Genomic DNA, 21198 nt, shown 5'->3' with positions numbered 1-21198 from the left:
TATGACAAGTTTATGCTTTATTTTAAAAACTATCACAACATTTTTCAATGTGGTTATAAAACTTTACATTCCAATTAATCTTCATTGTTGCCAATACTTGGCATAGTCTTTTCAATTTTAGTCTTTCTAGTTAATATTTAGTGGTATGTCATTGTGGTTATAATTTTCATTTTCTTGATGACTAATGATCTTGAGCATTTTTTCATGGGCTTCTTGGCCATGCATGTACCTTCTTTTGTGAAGTGTCTGTTAAAATATTTTATCAATTGGACTTTTTTATTATTGAATTTTAAGAGTTCTTTATACCAGTATATTCTGAATTCAAGTACTTTGCCAGATATATGTGCTGCATTTTCTCCTGGTCTAAAGAAAAAAAAAACATTTTTTCTTCTAATCTGTGGCTTGCCTCTATATTATCTGTCTTGCAAAAAAACAAAAAACAACAACAAAAACCCCCCAAGCTTTTAATTTTGATAAAGTCTTATTTGTCAATTTTGGTTCATGCTTTTTGTTTCCTAAGAAATCTTTGTCTCCTTCCAGGTAACTAAGATTTTCTCCTCTTTTTTTTCCTACAAGTTTTAGCATTTATATTTATTTCTATGATTCATATCAGGAAGATTTCTATGGGTGGTATGAGGTAAAAATCAATAGGTTGAATGTTTCTAGGAATTTATCCATTTCTTATAGGTTGTCCAGTTTGTTGATATATAACTGTTCATAGAATTACAATATCTCATTTCTGATTTTTTTCCCTTAGTCTAGCTAAGAGTCTGTCAACTTTATCTTTTAAAGCAAAAACTCACACACCTCTTCATTTCATTGATTTCTATTGTTTTTCTATTCTTTAGTTCATTTATTTGTGCTCTGATCTTTATCTCCTTCCTTCTGCTAACTATAGGCTGTTTGTTCTTTTCTAGTTCCTTGGGGTGAAAAGTTAGGTTGTTTGTTTGAATCATTCTTATTTTTTAATGGAGGCATTTGTCACTGCTATTCCCTCATAGCACTGCTTTTGCTGCATCCCATAATTTTTATGTTGTACTTTCTTTTGTCATGAGGTATTTTCTAATTTCCTTTTTGATTTCTTCAACTCAATGGTTGTGCAAGAGTGTACTGTTTACTTTTCACACAGTCGTGAACTTTCCAGTTTTACTTCTGTTACTGATTTCTAGTTTCATTCCATTGTGGTCAGACAAGATACTTAGTATGATTTCAGTTGTCTTGAATTTAAGACTCATTTTGTCACCTAACATGTGATCTTCCCTAGAGAAATATCCAGGTGTCCTTGAGAAGGATGAGTATTGTGCTGCTGTTGGAGGGAATGTTCTGTGTAAATCTGTTAGGTTCATTTGGTTTATGAGTTTGCTCGAGAGCTCTGTTTCCTTATTGATCTTCTGTCTGGGTGTTCTATCCATTATTGAAAGTGGGGGTCTTCACGTGTCTTACTATTATGGTATTATTTACTTCTCCCTTCAATTCTGTAAATATTTGATGATTAGATACCCTGATGTTGGTTGCATAAATATTTATAAATTGTTCAGTATTCCTGGTGGACTGACCCTTTTATCATTTTATCATGTCCTTCTTTGCCTCTTATGACAGTTATTGACTTAAAGTCTACTTTGTCTAAGTATAACCATCTCTGCTCTCTTTTGGTTAGTACTGGCATGAAATATCTTTTTTCACACATTTACTTTCAGTCTATGTGTATCCTTAAATCTAAAGCGAGTTTCTTGTAGACAACATATAGTTGGGTCATTTGATTTGGTAATTACTTTACATTTAAAGTTATTATTGATAAGACAGGATTTACTATTGCCATTTAGATGATTTTTTCCTATTATTCTTATAGCTTTTGGTCTGTCTTTTTCTGTCTTGTTATCTTCCTTTCTGTTTTGTTGAGTTTTTTGTACTGATATGCTTTTTTTCCTTTTTCTTTTGTGTAATTTCTATAGGTTTTGTGTGTGTGTAAGCCTTGTAGCTTATGAAAATATCTTATAGTTCTAACAGTCTATTTTAAGCTGGCAACAAAGTAAGTTTAATTGCATACCAAAATTCTACACTTTAACTTATCCCTGACAACACTTTGTATTGTTGTCTCAATTTATACCTATTTATCTATGTATGTTTAAAAACATATTTTATAGTTATTTTATACTTTTCTTAACTTTTGTACTAAAATTAAAAGTGATTTACCCACTACAATTAAAGTAACACAGTATTTGTCTATATATTTATCTTTCCCAATGCTTCTCAACTTCAAGAATTCTCTTTAGCATTTCATGTAAGACAGGGTTAGTGGTGATGAACTTCTTCAGCTTTTAGTGATCTAGGAAAGTCATTCTCTCTCCACTTTCGAAGAATAGTTTTGGAGAATATATTATTCTTAGCACTTTTTATTTTCAGCACTTTAAAAGGGTCACCTGCAAGATGATCTTTTTTGGCCTGCAAGATTTTTGCTGAAAAATCTGATAGTCTTCTAGAGTTGCCTTGTATGTCACACGTCTTTTCTGTCTTTGCTTTTAAAATTGCCTTTGCCTTTGACAATTTGATTACAATGTGTTGTGGGGTGTATTTCTTTGGTTTCCTCTTTTTTGTATCCTTTGACTTCTTGGATCTGGATGTACATTTAATACCCCAGATCTGGGAAGTTTTTGGCCATTATTTCTTTGAATAAGTTTTTTGGTTCTTTCTCATCTGACTGGAATTCAATGTGGATATTACTCTTCTTTATGGTATACCATAAGTTCCTTCAGTTTTGTTCATTTCTTTTCTTTTTGCTCTTCTGACTGAATTATTTCCAATAACTTGTCTTTGAGTTTATTGATCCTTTCTTGTTTGATCTGCTGATAAACAGTTCAAGTGAATTTTTCACTTGTTTTTGTGTTCTTCAGGTCCACGATTTATGTTTTTGTACTTTCCATCTCTGCTGAGATTCTCATACTTCGTTGAAATTGTTCATGTTTTATTGAACACATTAGAGTAAAATCTCAAATAACTTTGTTGGTAATATCTTCTCCATTTGGTTGTTTAAAAATAATTTGTCTTTGGTATTTTGAGGTGTTACTCTAATGTGTTCATTTTTATTGAGCCTGACTTAAATTTTTTGGGCTTTCTGAATCTGAAACTTGGTGTTTATAAATGTGGGCAATCTTTAAGTCATTATTTTTTTTTAATAATGCCACTGAAATTCCAATTAGAATAATTATTTTCTTTTTTTTTTCTTTTTTTTTTAAATATATTTTATTGATTTTTTTTTTTTTTTTATAGAGAGGAAGGGAGAGAGATAGAGAGTTAGAAACATCGATGAGAGAGAAACATCGATCAGCTGCCTCCTGCACATCTCCTACTGGGGATGTGCCTGCAACCCAGGTACATGCCCTTGACCGGAATCGAACCTGGGACCTCTCAGTCCGCAGGCCGACGCTCTATCCATTGAGCCAAACCGGTTTCGGCGTAGAATAATTATTTTCCATTTTTTATTCATCTGGGCTGTATTCTGGGTAATTTTTTTCCCCCCTCAGATCTCCTAGTTCATTCATTTTTCTAAACTGTTTAATCTGTTGTTTAACCATCCATTTCAGTTTCTAACTTTATGTATTTCATTTTAAAAAAATGATTTATTTCCAAATGTGCTTAGTCGGTTTTGATTATTTCTTGATCATATATCAATATTGTTTAATTCCTTAATTCACATAAATGAATAACTTATACTATGTTATTTGTTAATTCTGACATCTTCAATCTTAGTACGTAAGATTCCTCAGTGTAATTTTTCATTTTGAGCTTATGTTCCTTGGAATTTTATCTGTTAGGACTCTGGGTTTTATGTATATTCCCCAAAAGACAACTTGCATTTGCTCTTTCCAGGTGCTTGAGGTTGCTATTGAACCAAGGTAACAAACCACATTTTTCAAGTGTTTCCCTCCTCCCCGTCTCTTTCTAAAGTCACAGAAGGGGTGTGAATTCAGGCTTCAAATGTGTATAAGAATAAGCTTTATGAATTCTCAGGGAAGACTTTTATTGCCCCAATTTGTATCTCCTTCACTCAGAGCCAACGCAGAGATAGGCACAAACCCCAGGCACAACCTCGGAGGACCTGCTTATTTCCCCCCTAATCCACTGAAGATGCACATTTTGATTTTTCTGGCATTAAGCTGGAGGGATTGAGGTCTCTGATTAGAACTCACTACAAGTTATTGCCTCCAATGTCACTTCCCCATACTACCAACACATAAAATTAAAATCCAGGCTTTAGGCTAGCAGGAAGTAGCTAAACAGCTAATAACATCTGTGTGGTGCTTATTCATTCTACATTCACTTCTTCTTTTGTGGCTTCTTGCCACTGAGGAATTTTCTTACTTATCAGCTCAATCATTCATTGAAAAAGATTAAATACTCTCTGCAGAATCTTAAAGCATTTCTCTGAATCTTTGTTCAGTGTGATGGCTCTGGTTTCTACTTTTATTAACTACGACATGAGGGTTATATGCAGAGTATGAAGGGGGAAGAAAAGATTTCTGGAGAGTGAAAAACGCTTGATGTGGTAGAAAATGGGAAAGCAAGTTAAATAAAGAAGCATTAAATCCTATATAATCCTATATAATAAAGGGGTAATATGAAATTGATCATCATGCTCTGGCACAAGATGGCTGCCCTGTGGGATCGGGCCTAAACCGGCAGTCGGACATCCCCTGAGGGTTCCCAGATTGGAGAGGGTGCAGGCTGGGCTGAGGGACACCCCCCCACACCCAGTGCACGAATTTCATGCACCGGGCCTCTAGTAATAAATAAAGAATGGATGGTATCCAGGAAAGTTCACTGAAAGAGATCACTTGATAAGACTTTATAGCCCTTGGCTATACAGTAGTCTCATATCTGATACATATTACCATATAACCTTGGACAAGTTACACCCCATTTACCGAATTTCTACCTATGTAATGGGGACTGTAAAGACAAGTGTCATTAAGTGTTTTTGAAAATATTAAATTACACAAAATGTAAAACATGTAATCATTTCTTTTGCCATAGAATTGTTTCTCAAACTCTTGTCTCACAGATGATCTTAGGAAAAATAGAATCAACTTAACAGGAAAAGCAGTTTAGGAGATTCAGACAAAAACAGTTTATAATCGCAATAACGGATAAAATCCAACATTGAACTAAACCACTATTTCAGTAAATAGTAACTGACTCATGATGTGAGACGTATTTGTTTTACAGGCTCCTCTATTTAACAGAATTTGTTGAAACCAAATTAGGAAAGCCCTAATTACTATGGGCCATTTGCCATGACATAAAAATAATTCTGCAAAGCACAATTCTGTTATATAAAGTAGTGTCATTAGGATTTATCCACAATAATAAAAATTAAATTTAATTAAACCAAGATAATCTAAGAGAATCTTTGCATTTGTACTGTAGGTAATCTTTTAGGCAAAAAAGTATAAAGATCCTAGAAAGTACACAAATAAATTTCCTCAAATGTTCATCAAAATTGAGTTAATCCCCAAATTCTAGATGGCTAAATACTTTATAGATTTTAGCCTTTTCAAGATTGTCTCTCAATAACATATATCCCATTGGTCTAGCTGCTATGAGATAAAAATATGATAAAATAACTTCTTATCCTTAAAGGACTTTTCATTTTAGTTGTTGAAAACACTTTTGTGAGAAATCATGGGACATTTTAACAAAACCAAAGTACTGATAAGTTAAACTGCATGTTATTTGACATACCACCAATATTTGGAAGAATACATCTATTGTCAGGGACAAAGATAGCATCCATAAATGTAAAAGTTAAAAGTTGAATTTAATTTTCCTATCTGTTTTGGTGTTGTGATTAAGTCACTGTGTTTTACTCTGATTAACCATCTGGCATTCATGTTACAAAAGTGCAAGAAAAAAAATGTCAATATGGGTCTTGAAGATGAACTCATTGATTTTGGCATGCATTACAGTACTCCAAAGGTAGTATACTATCAACTCTCCTTTTAAGTCTTCTTGTTCCAATGGCAAATAGCATCCATTTTATCAGATACAGTAGTCCCCCTTATGTAGTTTCATTTATCTGTCGTCAACTATGGTTGGAATATATTAAATGGAAAATTCCAGAAATAAACAACTCATAAGTTTTAAATTGTGCGGAAAGAGTGATGAAATCTCATGCCATCCCCCTATATTTTGCCTAGGATGTGAATTATCTCTTTGTCTAATGCAGCGATTTTCAACCTTTTTCATCTCATGGCACATAAACTAATTACTAAAGTCTGCGGCACACCAAAAAATAGATTCTTTTTCTGATCTGACAAAAAAAAAAGGTATAATTTTGATTCATTCACATCGGATAGCTATTTTGTGTTGGCTGTTATTTTTTTATTTGACAATTTAAGGGAAAAAGAGGTCAGTGCCCCTGACCAAATAATCAGGTGTCACATGTTTTAAAAATTCTTGCAGTACAATGATTGCAAATATCTGGTTTAGTGTATTCATGCTACCTGCTCATTAGTCACTGAATAGCCATCTTGGTTATCAGATCAATGTGGCAGGACCATGGTGCCTGTGTTCAAGTAACTCTTATTTTACTAATAATGGCCCCAAAGCCCAAGTGTAGTGATGCTGGCAATTTGGATATGCCAAAGAGAGGCTGTAAAGTGCTTCCTTTAAGTGAAAAGGCATGTATGTACCAGAAAAAACATAGTACATATAGGGTTTGGTACTATCCATGGTTTCATCCACTTGGGGGGTCTTGGAATGTATCCCTGAAGATAAGAGGAGGAGATGTAATCTGTTTTAACAACTAACATCCTCTGTGCTAAAAGTACAAGAGTGTGAATCTTTTACTGGTAAGGTACCAGGTGTACCAGTTAATAATGTGGATTTTTTTTTCAATAGATGGAGTTACACATATGTTGATACATATGCGACTTGATATGTATGTTATTTTGTTGTATTGACGGCAAGCTTCAAAACTACATATGTCAAATTTTCTGAAGGTGTTAACATCATAGATATTTTTACACTTAAAAATGTCAAATTTCGTGCCAAAAAAAGAGCATTTGTGGGAAGTTTTAATTCATTACTTTATTTTGAAGAATACTATTTTGAAGTTATCGTATACTTCAGGAAGCTTATGGTGAACATGCTCCATCTCAAAATACTTGTGAACGCTGGTTTAAATGCTTTAAAAGTGATGATTTCAATGTGAAAGACAAAGAATGTCCAGGTGAACCGAAAAAGGTTGAAGACCAATAATTACAAGCATTATTGGACGAAGATGCGTGGCAAACTCAAAAACAACTTGCAGAAAGATTAAACATTGCTCAGCAAACAATTTCCATAGTTTACAAGCAATGGGAAAGATTTTAAAAGGAGAAAAATGGGTGCCACATCAACTGAACAAAAGACAAATGGAAAACCGAAAAGTCATCAGTAAAATGTTGCTTCAATGGCACGAAAGAAAGTCTTTTTTGCATTGAATTGTGACTAGTGATGAAAAGTAAATTTATTTTGAGAATCTCAAATGCACAAAATCATGGGTTGATCCAGGTCAACCATCAACATTGACTGCAAGGCCAAATCGCTTCGGAAAGAAGACAATGCTCTGCGTTTGGTGGGATCAGGAAGGTGTGGTGTATTATGAACTTCTAAAAACAGGTGAAACCATTAATATTGATCGCTACTGACAACAAATAATCAATTTGAACCATGCTTTGATCGTGAAATGACCAGAATGTGCCAGAAGACACGGCAAAGTAATTTTGCTTTATGATAATGCACCATCACACACTTCAAAACCAGTTAAAGACACGATAAAAGATCTTGCCTGGGAAGTATTAACCCACCCACTGTATTCACCAGACCTTGCTCCTTCAGATTACCACTTGTTTCGATCCATGGCACACACACTTTCTAAGCAGCACTTCAAAATGTACAAAGAAGTGGAAAATTGGGTCTCTGAATGGTTTGCCTCAAAACAAGAAAAGTTCTGTTGGGACAGTATCTACAAATTACCTGAAAAATGGGAGAAGTGTGTAGCTAGTGATGGACATTACTTTGAATAAAGCACCTTTGATATTTCTCTTGAAATTATCGTGTTTTCTTTGATTACAAAATCTGCATTATTAACTGGTACACCTGGTAAATGTTCTATTGATCATGCCAGAAAAAGTTTAATAGGTGTTTTTAGATTAGTGTACAGGTTTTGTTTTACAACTATCTGTCTTCTGGAGGTTAAGTATAATGAGTTGAAAAGTCTAATTATTTCAGGAAGTGCTACTTCCTTTTTTCTCAATTCTATTCAAGTGTAATCAGCAAAAGAAAATGTGGTCCAGGCAGTCTTAACTTTTTGAAAATGTAATGAGCTCTAGAAGAACCACCAAAATATGTTCAAAGTAGTAACGATTGTTTCACTAACTCTATTTTTACACTGCCCAGTCATTCTTTGTAACTAAGTCTTTAAAGTTAGAATGTTTTTAATTAGTGAGAAGTGGATACAACAAATGCTTTAAAGAGCTCAACAGTAAACTAAAACTGGTATTTAATATGAGAGAAGTGAAGACAGAGTGATTTGGTAATCAAGAAGCACACCTATTCAAAATAGCTATAGGGCCTTTTGGTTAAAAAAAAAAAAAAAGCAAATATGCCTGGTCTATGTGGCTCAGTGATTGAACATTGACCTATGAACCAGGAGGTCATAGTTCAATTTCTGATCAGGGCACAGGCCTGGGTTGAGGGTTTGATTCCCAGTAGGGGGCGTGCAGGAGGCAGGCAATCAATCATTCTCTAATCATCAATGTTTCTATGTCTCTCTCCCTCTCCTTTCCTCTCTGAAATAAATTAAAAAATATATTACAAAGAAAATCAAATATCAGTTGTTTTGTCACCATCCAGACTTTCTCTATTACTCTGCTCACTCAGAATATGAAGAGCTCACTGGGAAAGCTTCATTAATTCAGAACAATCAATGGGAAGAGTACTTTCAGTTCCTTGAAATTGATAAAAAAATTTGAATTCAAATTTTCTTTTAAATACAGATGCTTCTAGATTTTTTCCTAATGAATAGGGAAATTACTTCTTGTTAAGGTACCTCTTTTTAAACAGGTGGAAAATGTGTTCTTTTAAGTAATGTGTCATAAAATTGTTAATCCTATATAATAAAAGGCTAATATGCAAATCGACCGAATGGCAGAATGACCAGTCACTATGATGCACACTGATCACTAGGGGTCAGACGCTCAATGCAGGAGCTGCCAGATACCTTGAGTCGGGTGCATGGCTGGCAGGTACAGCAGCAAAGGCAGGAGCCTCTCCTGCCTCTGTGGCAGTGCTAAGGATGTCCGACTGACGGCTTAGGCCCGCTCCCCATGGGAGCTTAAGCTGTCAGTCAGACATCCTCCAAGGGCTCCCAGACTGCGAGAGGGCACAGGCTGGGCTGACAGACAACCCCCTCCCACGTGCATGGATTTTGTGCACCAGGCCTCTAGTTTTATTATAAAAAGACAAGCACAGACAACCTACACTCTTAAAAGACACTACAAAAGGAAAAAGCTTTAGTCCAGCTTTTTTCCAAATTATATTTCCAAATATAAAAATTGTATATAATTTTCTAAATTATATTTCGAGGTTAATAGAGTTTTATTGCTTTTTAAAAAGTACACCTCACTAACAAGATTCATTAAACAGGAAGACTTTTAGACATTTAAGTTCTTCCTCACTAGCTGGGAATATCAGAAAAAAAAAATTCTTAAAAATCTAGTTATTGCGTATTATGTGTAGAAGCATTCTTTTTGAATTTTGAACTTTAAATTATACTGTTATAGAGTTTAGCCACTTTGTGTTTACGTCAGGGTGAAAGGTATGACTGGGAGAGAGCACAAGGGAACCTCTGGGCACTGGAAATACTGTATATTTTAATCTGGTGGTGGTAACATGAGTGTGTCCATATGTAAAATTTTATCTAGCTTTGTACATTAAAATTTTTATTTTATTCTTAAACTAGAGGCCCGATGCACGAAGATTCATGCAAGAATGGGCCTTCCTTCCCCTGGCTGCCGGCACCACCTTTGCTCTGGCCCGGAGCCGCCTTTCTGCCTTCCCACGCTGCCCAGAGGCCCAGAGTGGCTGGGCTGGTGCAGTATGCCTGTGTCGTCGCCATGGCAATGATGCAAGCGTCCCGCCCCACCCCCAGCTGCTTTGCACCTGCATATGCAAATTAACCCGCCATATTTGTTGGGTTAATTTGCATACTCACTTCTGATTGGCTGGTGGGCATCCAAAGGTACGGTCAATTTGCATCTTTCTCTTTTATTAGTGATTTTATTTTGAGAGGACATTTGTTTGTTTTTTTGTGTGTGGTTTTGTCAATCCTAACCCAAGGATATTTTTCCACTGATTTTGTTTGTTTTTAGAAAGAGTAGGAGGGAGGGGGAGAGACAGAGAAACATCGATGAAAGAGAGACACAGCAATAGATGTAAGAGAGAATGGCAATCAGTTGCCTCCCACACCTGGGGCCAGGGATTGAGCCTGCAACTGAAGTGCAAACCCTTGACTGAAATCAAACTTGCGACCCTTCAGTCTGTGGGCCCAACACTTTGTCCACTGAGCCAAACTACCTAGGGCTTAAAATTTTTTAAAAAATTGATTTTAGAGAGAGGGCGAGACAAACATCCATTTGTTGTTCCACTTATTTATGCATTCATTGGTTGATTCTTGTATTGCCCTGACCTGGGATTGAACCTGCAACCTTAGGGTATTGGGACAATGCTCTAACCAACTGAGCTACCCAGGCAAGGCTAGACCTAGCTATACATTTAAGATTTGTGCACTTTATATATGATGTCACAAGAAAAAAGTAAAAAAAAAAGTGTTTATCTCCTTTATGAAATGCCTACCAACTATTTTGCAGTGGATCATTAATATAATTTTATAAGTCAAAATGTATAGGGGAAAATAATTTATCTGATGCTCATGGCATAAGGACTGCTAATCACATATAGGTAGATTAACTATATCTAAAGCTGGATTAAAGCTTCAGTGAAGAAAGGTCACTGGTATTGTATCAGAAATGGTGTCAGGAAGAATACAATGTATCAGTTTAACTGCAAAGGAGAGAAATAATTAAAGTTCAAATAACAACTAGAAGATCAAAACATCATCAAATAAGTGACATGACTATGGCATGATTTGATTTATGATTATCCATGCTTTTTATTTATGCTTTTTACTGTTTGGTTGTTAGTCATTGTATTGCTTGGACTTCCAAAGGGGGAGGGGGGGGTGGAAAGGAAAAGAATGAAAGTTAATGTTTTGTTACTTATTTTCAACTATTGCTTTTAGCGTGCTAAAAAGCTGAAGTTAGGACTGGATTTAAAAATTATGCATTCTACTTTCTATCTACTATGGGAGAAAAGAGTTGGTTTATGTATGCAAGAAATATAATCACTGATTCTGCATCAAATGTTTTTACTTTTGCTGATAACTAGTTAATTCTCATCACCTCCAAAGCCTTTGAGAGGATTAGCTGCATAGACCAATATTGTTCTATGTCAGTATTAAGTATATGATGTCACCTTGCTTCCTCCCCTCCTCAAGCTATTTTTTTTTTCAGGATGGGGAGGGGGGCCTTTTCGACAATTCTCAAAATTCTGTGGCTTAAATACCACTAGCTGACACACATGATTGACAACCTTACACTACCAAACCTGTTTGAAATGGGTCAAATACCTAAGCTCCCCAGAACAATGCAATCCAACCAGTAATTCCCCATAAAAGAGAAAGGGGGTGTGATTAGCTTCCAGCTATTAAACAAGTTATTGCAAAAACAGTTTGGTGGTTTGTTTCTGCAATAGGCACAGATTCAGCTAGTATTTTCTCTTAATTAGCTCCAAAAAAAAAAAAAAAAAAAAAAAAAAGAGAGACTAGGCTGCAAGAGGTAGGAAAAATAGCCAAAGCATGAAGCAACTGGGGCAAACATGAAGGGCTTGATGGAGGTCTTTCTATTGACCCCAGGCATTGGTGATTGATTATTAACCCTGCTGGGGAACGATCGAACGGGATTTGTGCGAGGCTCATCGAGCCACAGGAAAGGAGATGCAGGAGGGAATATAAGCTTCTAATAAAAGAAACGCAGCAACAATAGCAGAGGCACAGCTCTGCCTGGTGACGTAATGGCTGGCAGCAGTCCAGCCTCGGCAGAGCTGCTGCTACCTCAGCATCCAGCCCCTCTCGGCGCAGTCCGGCTTCGGCGGCGCTGCCGGGGGCTGCTACTTCTGGCGATGCCACCCCCCTTACCTTCGAGGGCTAGAACCCCGAACAAAGGGTCGTCCTGCTGTCTCAAGTTGGGAGAACACACACTCGTACTCCCTCCGCCGCCCCCCCCCCCGCACCCCCAGCCCCTCCACAACCCAGTCAATCAGCTGCTCAAGTTTAGGGAGAGCACACCCGCGCGCCCTCCAGGCGTGCCTCAGTTTCCCCAGACTGGTCTCGGGTCCGCATCTCATCAACGCCCACCCCCCCACCCCCGCCCCGTCCCTAGTCAGAGTTGCTCGCGGGGGTTGGGGGTGGGGGGGCGCTCGCCCGGCCGGCCGGCCCCGCACGCCGGTCCTCCCGCCTTACCTCCGCCAGGTAGAGGTTGAGGAGACAGAGCGTGGAGAACTGGAGGCAGGAGGGGAAGCAGTAGAGCAGCCAGTGGGGGAAGAAGTGCAGGCGGGCGGGCGGCCGGAGCAGAGGCAGGGAGCCGCTCAGCGAGAAGGCGGCGGAGAAGAGGGTGGTCCTGAGCGCTGCCCACAGGAGGCAGAGGAAGAGGCAGAGGCTCTGGTAACTCAGCCGCCGCTCGCGGTACAGCAGCAGCCGCCACAGCTGCAGGTAGGCAAAGGCGAAGAGCGCGGCGTAGAGCAGGGCGTGCAGGACGCTCAGCGCCAACTGCACCGAGCCCGGCACCGCGGCGCCCGAGGCGGCCGCGACGGCGCCTTCCCCTCCGCCGCCCTGGCCCGGCGTCGAGGGCTCGCGGCCGGCCACCGGAGCGGCGGCAGCGGCGGCGACCACGGGACCCGGCACGGACACCCTCATGAGGGGGCTGGAGGGAGGGCGAGGGCGCGCGGGAAGGAAGGGGCCGGGCTCGGGGCTGCCGTCGAGGGGGAGAAGGATGGGTGCCTCACCCCCCCACCCACCCTAACCTCCAACCCCAGGAAGCGCCGTGACAGGACCCGGAGCCCCGCGCCGAGCAGCCGCGGCTCCCCCGACCCCGCCTCCTCTCCCCGCCCCCCCCGGGGGTCTCGGCTCCTCCTGCTGCGGATCCGCTCGGTCGCTGCAAAAAACAACTCTCGGCTGGAGACAATCAGCTGAGAAACCCGAGCATTTGAGGCGCTCGCTCCGCACCTTGGGCTCGCGCCGATTGGGCCAGGCGGGCACGCCCCCAGCGCGGCGAGCTCGGACGCCCACGGGCCGCGGGACCCGTCGCTCCGGGGATCCAAGCTCTGATTGGACGCCCGCGCTCTCCGCCTTCTCCCCCTCCGCGCACTCCCCACCCACGCTGCCGATTGGCCCAGCAACTGCACGGCCCGTTCGCACCGGCGGGAGGACTCGGTGGTCGCTCGCCACCTGGGGCGGGTCTCGCTCCGCCCTCCGTGCTTCCCATTGGTTGGAGAGGTCTCACGTCGGGAGCACGAGGAGGGGGAGGAGCCTCCGGGATTGTGTGTTTTATGTGTGTGTGTGTGAGTGTGTGTGTGTGTGTGTGTGTGTGTGTGTGTGTTTGCCTGCCCCGCAGGCCCATTGCACTGAGCGGTGGCGGCTGTGGGCGCTGCACTCTCGCAAGTGGGCGTAGCGAGCGCGTATGCGGGACGAGCGGGGCGAGGACCCGCCTTCTGCTTCTCCTTCGCCGGGCGCGAGCCGGCGGCCGCGCGCAGGCAGGTAGGTGGCCGCGCGGGTCCTCCAGGCCAGGGCTCTGGGCTCTGCCTGTAGGAATGGGGGTTCACCCAGGCGGCTCTCCCCCAGCAAGGGCCACCCCGCTGAGCTCGGGTTTGGCTTAGAAGGGGCCTCCCCGGGGTTCTGAGGAGGGGCATTTTGCTTCCTTCCTTCCCGGCTTGAGCGGCGAGGAAAACCTGAGCCCTGTAGGGGGAGCGGGAATGGAATGAGGCGAAGGGGGAACCCCGTTCTAAGTAAGGCTCGTTCCTCCCTCGGGAGCCGCCTTTAGAGAAGAGTGGTATGAGGATGAGATGGAGGACCCAGCAGTGTGAAAAGGGGGGACGTGGCCCTTTGAAACTTAGAATGTAGACAGATGCTCTGGGCATAAGTTTAGGGAAAAGGCAGAAATAGAACTCCGTGTCTCATATGGATTCTAGAGGAAGAAGCGGAATGGTCTGTGCTCCCTCAATTCCACATGCATTCCTCAAACCTTCGTCCTGTCTGTGGTAAACCAGAGACACAAAACAAATGTTCTGTGACTGCTGTAAATGAGTGAGGAATGAATAAATCTCCAGCGTGTATTGGCTGACACATACCATTTCTTGACTACTTCTTTCTTTCTTTCTTTTTTTTTTTTGGTGATTGCTAATAAAATAAGCCGAATAGTGTATTATGAAGAGAAAATAATTTGTATTCTTCTTAGAATGAGCGACACTCCACAAATTCAGTATCTGAAAGGTACTGGCAATATTTACTGACGCAGCCAAGACCCAGCCTTTCCTGTTTCACTATCCTTCGCTCTAATGCTTTGCCCAGGAAGAGTGTTGCTACCTTCTTTCCTAGCTAGTGATCCACAGAGAACTTTAAAGTCTGTTTTGTACCCCAGGCACCGGATGCTGGTGTGTTTTGGGTTCTATATCACCCCTTTCTCTATCTCTATCTCTATCTCTATCTCCATCTCCATCTATAGATCTATCTATTTATCTATCTAATTGATTTCAGAGAGGAAGGGAGAGAGAGAGAGAGATAGAAACATCAATGATGAGAGAGAATAATTGATTGGCTGCCTCCTTCAGCCCTCTACTGGGGACCGAGCCCACAGCCCAGGCATGTGCCCAGATGGGAATCCTACCTGGACTTCCTGGTTCATAGGTTGCGGGGTGGGGGCTGTATTGGATTCTTTCTAGCTGTGCTGACACACTGATAGATGTGTGGGCCTAGCGCTGTTACGTGGTATCTCACAGGTGGAACAGTCAGCTGAGCAGTTGTGCAGTGCAGCCTACAGTCGGGTACAACTTGCTGTAAAGAAGTTCACAGGCCGGATCCGACAACGCTTTTGCGAAGGATCGCATGTTTATTGGAGTGTAAGAAATTGACCTAATGGATTCCTAGAGCATGTGGTGAGGGCCGTACAGTTCTACTTGAGAGGGGACAGAGCTCGATGGCAACAGTGAGTTAACTGATTGCAGTTATGTGCTGTAGCACATAAATTAAGCATGAATTCAGAGTTATGGGATTTGAGTCACTTGTCAAAATCAGGGGACCCTCTTGTTCTCTGGCATGGCCTGTTTTTTGTATCTTTTGTAATCAACGAGGTGCAAATTTTAGGCCATGAATAGAATTTCGCTATGAAGTTTTTTTCTTTTTCTCCTATATTATTTACTTAAAATGATACTTAACACCTGGATAGTACCCATACTAGTTTTAGGTCTTTGATTGTAAGACTTTTTATTCTAGTGTCATTGCAACTCTGGATACCCTCCTCTTTAAAAATATATATATTTTTTTATTGATTTTAGAGAGGAAGGGAGAGGGAGAGAGACATACTGAGAGGGAATCATTGATTGGCTGCCTCCTACAGGGATAGAGCTAGCAACCTGTGGATACCCTCCTCTTTTCTCCTTTCTTTAGGTGTATGTGTGCTAGGGGGTAGGGATGGAGATAAAGAATTTTGCTCCAATTATCTTGAAATGGCTGTAAAGTAGAGAGATGTTGACAATGCTGATTCCTTTGGTTCTTAAATGTTAAGTTGTGATGAGATCTAATCAGCATTTTATTTGAGGTTCAATGAGCAGGTTCTGTTCTACAGTAGCAGCATTAAACCTTAAGTAAGCTAATTTTTGACAAAATACTCTTACAGGAACTTTGTAAGCATTAAGTACCCCATTTGTTGCAAAATATCAAACATGTCTTTTTCCCAGAGAATGATGCCCACAGATCTTGGTATAATTTGCTTAATGTTTACAGTTGTCAATTTCTTCTTTTTGTTCAGAGGGAAAACCGTTACTTTTTTTGGTTAATTGAAAGGGAAATTTAGGCCTATAAAAGACAAATGAATCAGTGGCCTTCTAGAAAAGCTTGTTGCTAGATATTTTAAAACTGGAAATGTGTCCAAATGCACAATGGTTGGATATTGTTCTAGGAGGGCAGATTCCTTTAGCACAATGGTCTCTCAAACATTTAAAGCTGAACCGTTTGCCGAGTACTATGTGTGGGACCCAATTTCAAAATGGGATTGTTCTGACTGGAAAGGGCCACCAGCTGCTCCACCTGTCTACAGAACACATGAAGGTGAATCTTTGCCCCCTTCCCTCACTAGCAGGAATATCAGTGTTTTTCCCTTGAGGTACATTGTCCTCATTTCCCTCCGGGGGCTCTTTCAATATTTTGGTGCCAAACAAAAACTTTTGTTGCCCTTAGCATTTTATTTGCAGATGTGTGAAATTTCAATAAAAGCTTCTAAACATTTACACTCAATTTCTATGTTGATCTCATTATTATAGACCAGTAACAGATAGTTCATATGCTGACACATGCTCTAGAGCAGTGGTTCCAAACTCTTTTATGGCCATGTCCCACCTAAACATCTCTAAAATCCTGATGCTCCCCCTGTGACATATACTTATTATTATTCAAAAAGTAAACTTTCCTGGAGGAAGCCTAAAAGGCCATTAACTTGGTCTAAACAAGCTTCCCAAAGAACATGGCATCCATGAAAGAAAAAACATAAAAGAATGAAAGGACAGTTGAAGTACTGAGGAAGAAGTCACTAAGAAATTATTTAGAAAATGATAATACAAAGCGATATGAAAAAATAGCAAATAAAGTTTCAAAACATATAATAGAGAACTAAAATGCATAAATATGTCACAATATATATTTATGTACTGTAAATGAGGCCCTTAGGAGCATAAGAAATGCAAAAAATTCACTGTTAATAACTCATTCTCGATTGCCCCCCTTAAAAATCAAATTGCCCCTGTGTGGGGCATGTGCCCCATGTTGGGAACCACTGTTCTAGAGCATAGTTCTCCATGGTCATTGGCTTTGCCCTGCAGGAGGTCCCTTTCATTTTTATTATCCTTGACCACATCTGAAGTTGGCTTTGGAGGTTATGAGCTCTTCCCATGGCTGAGCAGTTTTTTCAGCTTACCGCCTGACCCCACAAAGGTGGGGACTAAAGGATTATTTTAAGGTTTGAATCACTAGTCTCTTGGATGGTGGTTCTTCTTTGAGTACTTTTCTTTTAATATTTCATTAGGTACAACCAACAGCAACTCTCACATAGTTCTCATCTTCCCGTCTTCTAGCCTCTTCTATTAAGGTATAAATACATCCATTAGCCCCCTAGATACATTCTCATAAATTCATTAGGTATGTGCCACTTCCAAATTATTGTAGTGACAATTTCATCAAATGTTTTGTTACTCCTTAATGTGGATCATTTGCTGAGCTCCTGTCCCTGATAAGTTTCCTTGGGGGAAAAAGAAAAAGCTTCCTTGTTGCTTGATCCCTGATCCAGTATTTTGGAGTTCTTGTTATGGCAGCATCTCACTTCTAGTTTGTATATCAATGAAGATAAATTAGATTGTTCTGCAATAATAAGTCCTAAAATCTCAGTGGCTTAAGACAACAAGGTTTATTTCTTCCTATGACACATGCTCATTGCATATCAGTTGTGGGTTCTCTTTGTTGTGTTCATTCTGGGACCGATGCTGATGACAGCCACCACTTGAGCATTTTTAGTGACTGTGGCAAAAGAAAATAAAGCCTGGTATATTGCACACTAGCTGTTAAAACTGTTGCCTGAAAGGGACATACCACGTTTGCTCACATTTTATTGGCCAGAATAAGTCACATGGTTATCTCAAACGTTGCTAGAGGTGGGAAGTACAGGTAGGTAATAAGTGTAATCCTACGTTATACCTGCCAGGAAAACTGGAACTGTTACCCCATGCTAATGAGCTACCTCAACAAATTGACGAGGTCAAATTTCTCTCAAGGTACACAGTGTACTCATCACTTTGTTCTGATTTTTTTAGTTTTTGAAGCATTAAAGTACTGTTTTCTGTTCCATTTTCTAATAACTGGAGGAAAAGTCACCAAGTGCCTTCTGTATCTTTGTTTTTATTCTATTCTCACTGGATGTTCTCTTTCCCCACCACTTGCCACCCATACTTACCTTCTCTTTAGTTTAAATATCTTTTTATGAGGAGATCATGTCTCTGGACAAAGGCATTTTATTCATGTGCAATTACCACTCTTCTGTGGCCCCACGGGGTAGGTTGGGCTAATGTGAATAGAAGCTATAAACGATTTCCTATCACATAGATAATTTAAAAAAAAAATCAAAGTGAAAAGATGCACTGTTTAAAGAAGGTTCTGCCCTAGCCGGTTTGGCTCAGTGGATAGAGTGCAGGCCTGCCGACTGAAGAGTCCCAGGTTCGATTCTGGCCAAGGGCACATGCCTGGGTTGTGGGCTTGGTCCCCAGTAGGGAGCGTGCAGGAGGCAGCCGATCAATGATTCTCTCTCATCATTGATGTTTCTATCTCTCTATCCCTCTCCCTTCCTCTCTGAAATCAATAAAAATATATATTTTTTAAAGAGTCCCTTTGGTGTCTTTCTCCCTCCAATGTCTTATTCCTTAAAGGCATTTACTTTCAACTTGTTTTCGGCATTGATATTCCTGCTTCTAATAAACTTGGCTTTTGGTCTTGTGAAAGATTAGTATTTGGCTCTTTTATCCCTTTTCTCGCCCTGTCTGCATGAAGCCTTACTTTCTACCTCCCATCTTCTCAACTGTGGTTGCCATAGATTTGGCTATATCATTATTCAGTATTTATTTTGTTATGACCATGTAAACTCTATTTCAAGTTGACCTGTGCAGCAGTATCTGCTTTAAGTAATTCCTTAAATAATCAATTTATCAAAGATGGGATAAACTGCAAGGATACCTATGAGTTCTTATCTCTAAGAATATGTAAGAATAATCAGCAACATCACTAATTGTCCAAATTCACAGTACTTTGACATGTGTAATCTCATTTGTCCAATGATAGATGTGGGAAAGTATTCAAGTCTTGACTGTGCAGTTAGAACTTTTTGTGCTACAAAATACATTCTAGGGGAAAAGAATCATATGTTAACCCTAATGTCCAATTTAATGTTAAAATAATTGAATTGTAACCACAGAGACAGGAAAAATGATATTTTATACTGACTCTTTCAATTGTGCTTTCATTTAAGTATTTTACCTTTTACTTAGGTTGGAGTTATTTCATTAGTATATAATTATTCCCTTAGTCTCAGGATGCATGCATTTTCCCCATCGCCAGAATATAAAGAAAATCTTGGATGACCTATTTTAAACCATTCCCATTAATATAAAGTCACTTTAAAATATGCTGCCTTAAAATGGCTGTACTGTAGAATCAATTTTAATGTCAAGGATACCCCTTAATTAGATCATTAAAATTACTTTTTTTAAGATACTGCTCACAGTCCTCACTCCTCATTCTACTTGAGTTTTGAACTCTTGGCTCATTATTAGAAATTGATGGCAAATTCATTCACTGTTTGATATAAATTAGCTCTAATGAAAAGAATATTAGGAAGTAATCATGAGTAATTAGCTCCTTCTTTAGATATACCTACTTCTTAGGGAGAAGTGTTATATGCTTATTGATAATATTGAAAGACCAGAGTAAATATTCAATTTAGTGTAATTTTTTCCTAATTTTTTCATTCTTTTATCTTTTTATTCTTTATGGAAAAATTCTACCCCTATCCTTATGGGCAATTTTTGCTTTTTCCCCTTGTGTCCTGTTTTAAGATAGTGATCTTTTGTTTGAAAAGAAAAATTAAAGTAAATTCTCACCTACACCTGTGGGTATATGTTTACCTTCTAGAAGTATATTTTTATATTATGCAAATTTTCCTATCTTCTTTTAAACATAGATAATATAGATTACCAATGGAAGAGCTTCCTGAAAGAAGATATTGTTTAAGAGAAATTTAAAAGTAGCAAAACAGAAGAGAATTGAAAGCAGATACAGAGGACAGCATGGAAGTAAGTACAGCATGAAAGAAGATGCGAAGAGGATATCTAGAACAAATCTGAGTTCAGAAAAGAGAAGTGATTTGAAAAGATATTTGAATTTCTAAGCTGTATAAATAAATCAAAGTCTTGAGCATTAAAAATGTGTATTAAGAAGGACTGTTAAGTAGTTAGGGGGTTTAAAGTAAAAAGAATGTAAACATAGTAGACATATATTTCGATGTCTCACTCCCATGTTAATGGTATTAAATAGCTGTTTGTGTGTTAATTGTAAATCCACTCTTGGTAGGGAAGGATAAAATGCCCAATTTAAAAATTAATTGGATGTTAGATAATAAATTTTAGAACCCTTAAAAATGACAATTAGCTTCACATACTCCAGTAACTACCTATTAAACTTAAGATACTTAGTATATTACATTTTCTTGATATCTTTTGCAAGTATCAAAAATCAATAGCATTATCAAATCAATGTCATTATATATCATCTTAGATATTTTCTAGAAAGGAATAATAAGGTATCAAAATCAAATATATAAAAATAATGCCTCATATTATTCTTTTTTGCAGATTTTACTTCATTTATTTATTTAACAAATTAATTCAGCAAAACTTTATTGAACACCTACTCTTGTCAGGTATTGTCTGAGGCAACAGAACACAGCAGTGAACAAAGCAGACAGAATCTCCTGCTTATATATAACTACAGCTGATGATGTCTTTTAGTTTCGATGGATTTAGAGTTGGCATCTCTTTTGTCATGATGTGCATTGTTTATAAGTCAGCAGTCAACTCTCTACCAGAACTGAGTCCTCAGAAATATTTTAGTACCTTGCAAGCAGGAAAAGCCTCTTTAGCTTATTTTTGTCAAGCTGGTAAGTATTTTTTATATCCTGACTTATGTGACTTTTCTATTGCTATTTAATCAGTATGCTCAGTGGGAACTTATTGTTA

The 21198-nt window shown here is 39.2% G+C and overlaps 2 protein-coding genes across 5 annotated transcripts in view; one reads left to right on the top strand and one right to left on the bottom strand.

Moving 5' to 3' along the window:
* GPR137C (G protein-coupled receptor 137C) overlaps positions 1-13143 on the bottom strand; it is a 56481-nt gene extending 43338 nt beyond the window's left edge. The window contains exon 1 of one of the 2 annotated variants that reach the window (XM_036307114.1): positions 12620-13143. In XM_036307114.1, coding sequence (XP_036163007.1) covers positions 12620-13072 — 453 coding nt within the window. In that variant the 5' untranslated portion in view covers positions 13073-13143. The remainder of the gene's footprint in view (positions 1-12619) is intronic. The other variant, XM_036307105.1, reaches the window with a different exon arrangement.
* A 178-nt stretch (positions 13144-13321) lies between these two features.
* TXNDC16 (thioredoxin domain containing 16) overlaps positions 13322-21198 on the top strand; it is a 95042-nt gene continuing 87165 nt past the window's right edge. The window contains exons 1-3 of one of the 3 annotated variants that reach the window (XM_036307093.1): positions 13322-13912; positions 20145-20256; positions 20815-21119. In XM_036307093.1, the coding sequence (XP_036162986.1) occupies positions 20957-21119 (163 nt within the window). In that variant the 5' untranslated portion in view covers positions 13322-13912; positions 20145-20256; positions 20815-20956. The remainder of the gene's footprint in view (positions 13913-20144; positions 20257-20814; positions 21120-21198) is intronic. The other 2 variants (XM_036307086.1, XM_036307077.1) reach the window with 2 other exon arrangements.

The sequence above is a fragment of the Myotis myotis genome, unplaced genomic scaffold (genome assembly GCF_014108235.1).
Source record: "Myotis myotis isolate mMyoMyo1 unplaced genomic scaffold, mMyoMyo1.p scaffold_m19_p_1, whole genome shotgun sequence".
Lineage (NCBI taxonomy): Eukaryota > Metazoa > Chordata > Mammalia > Chiroptera > Vespertilionidae > Myotis > Myotis myotis.
Note: the sequence above shows the minus strand (reverse complement) of the source record. Positions and strands in the feature narration are given on the sequence as shown.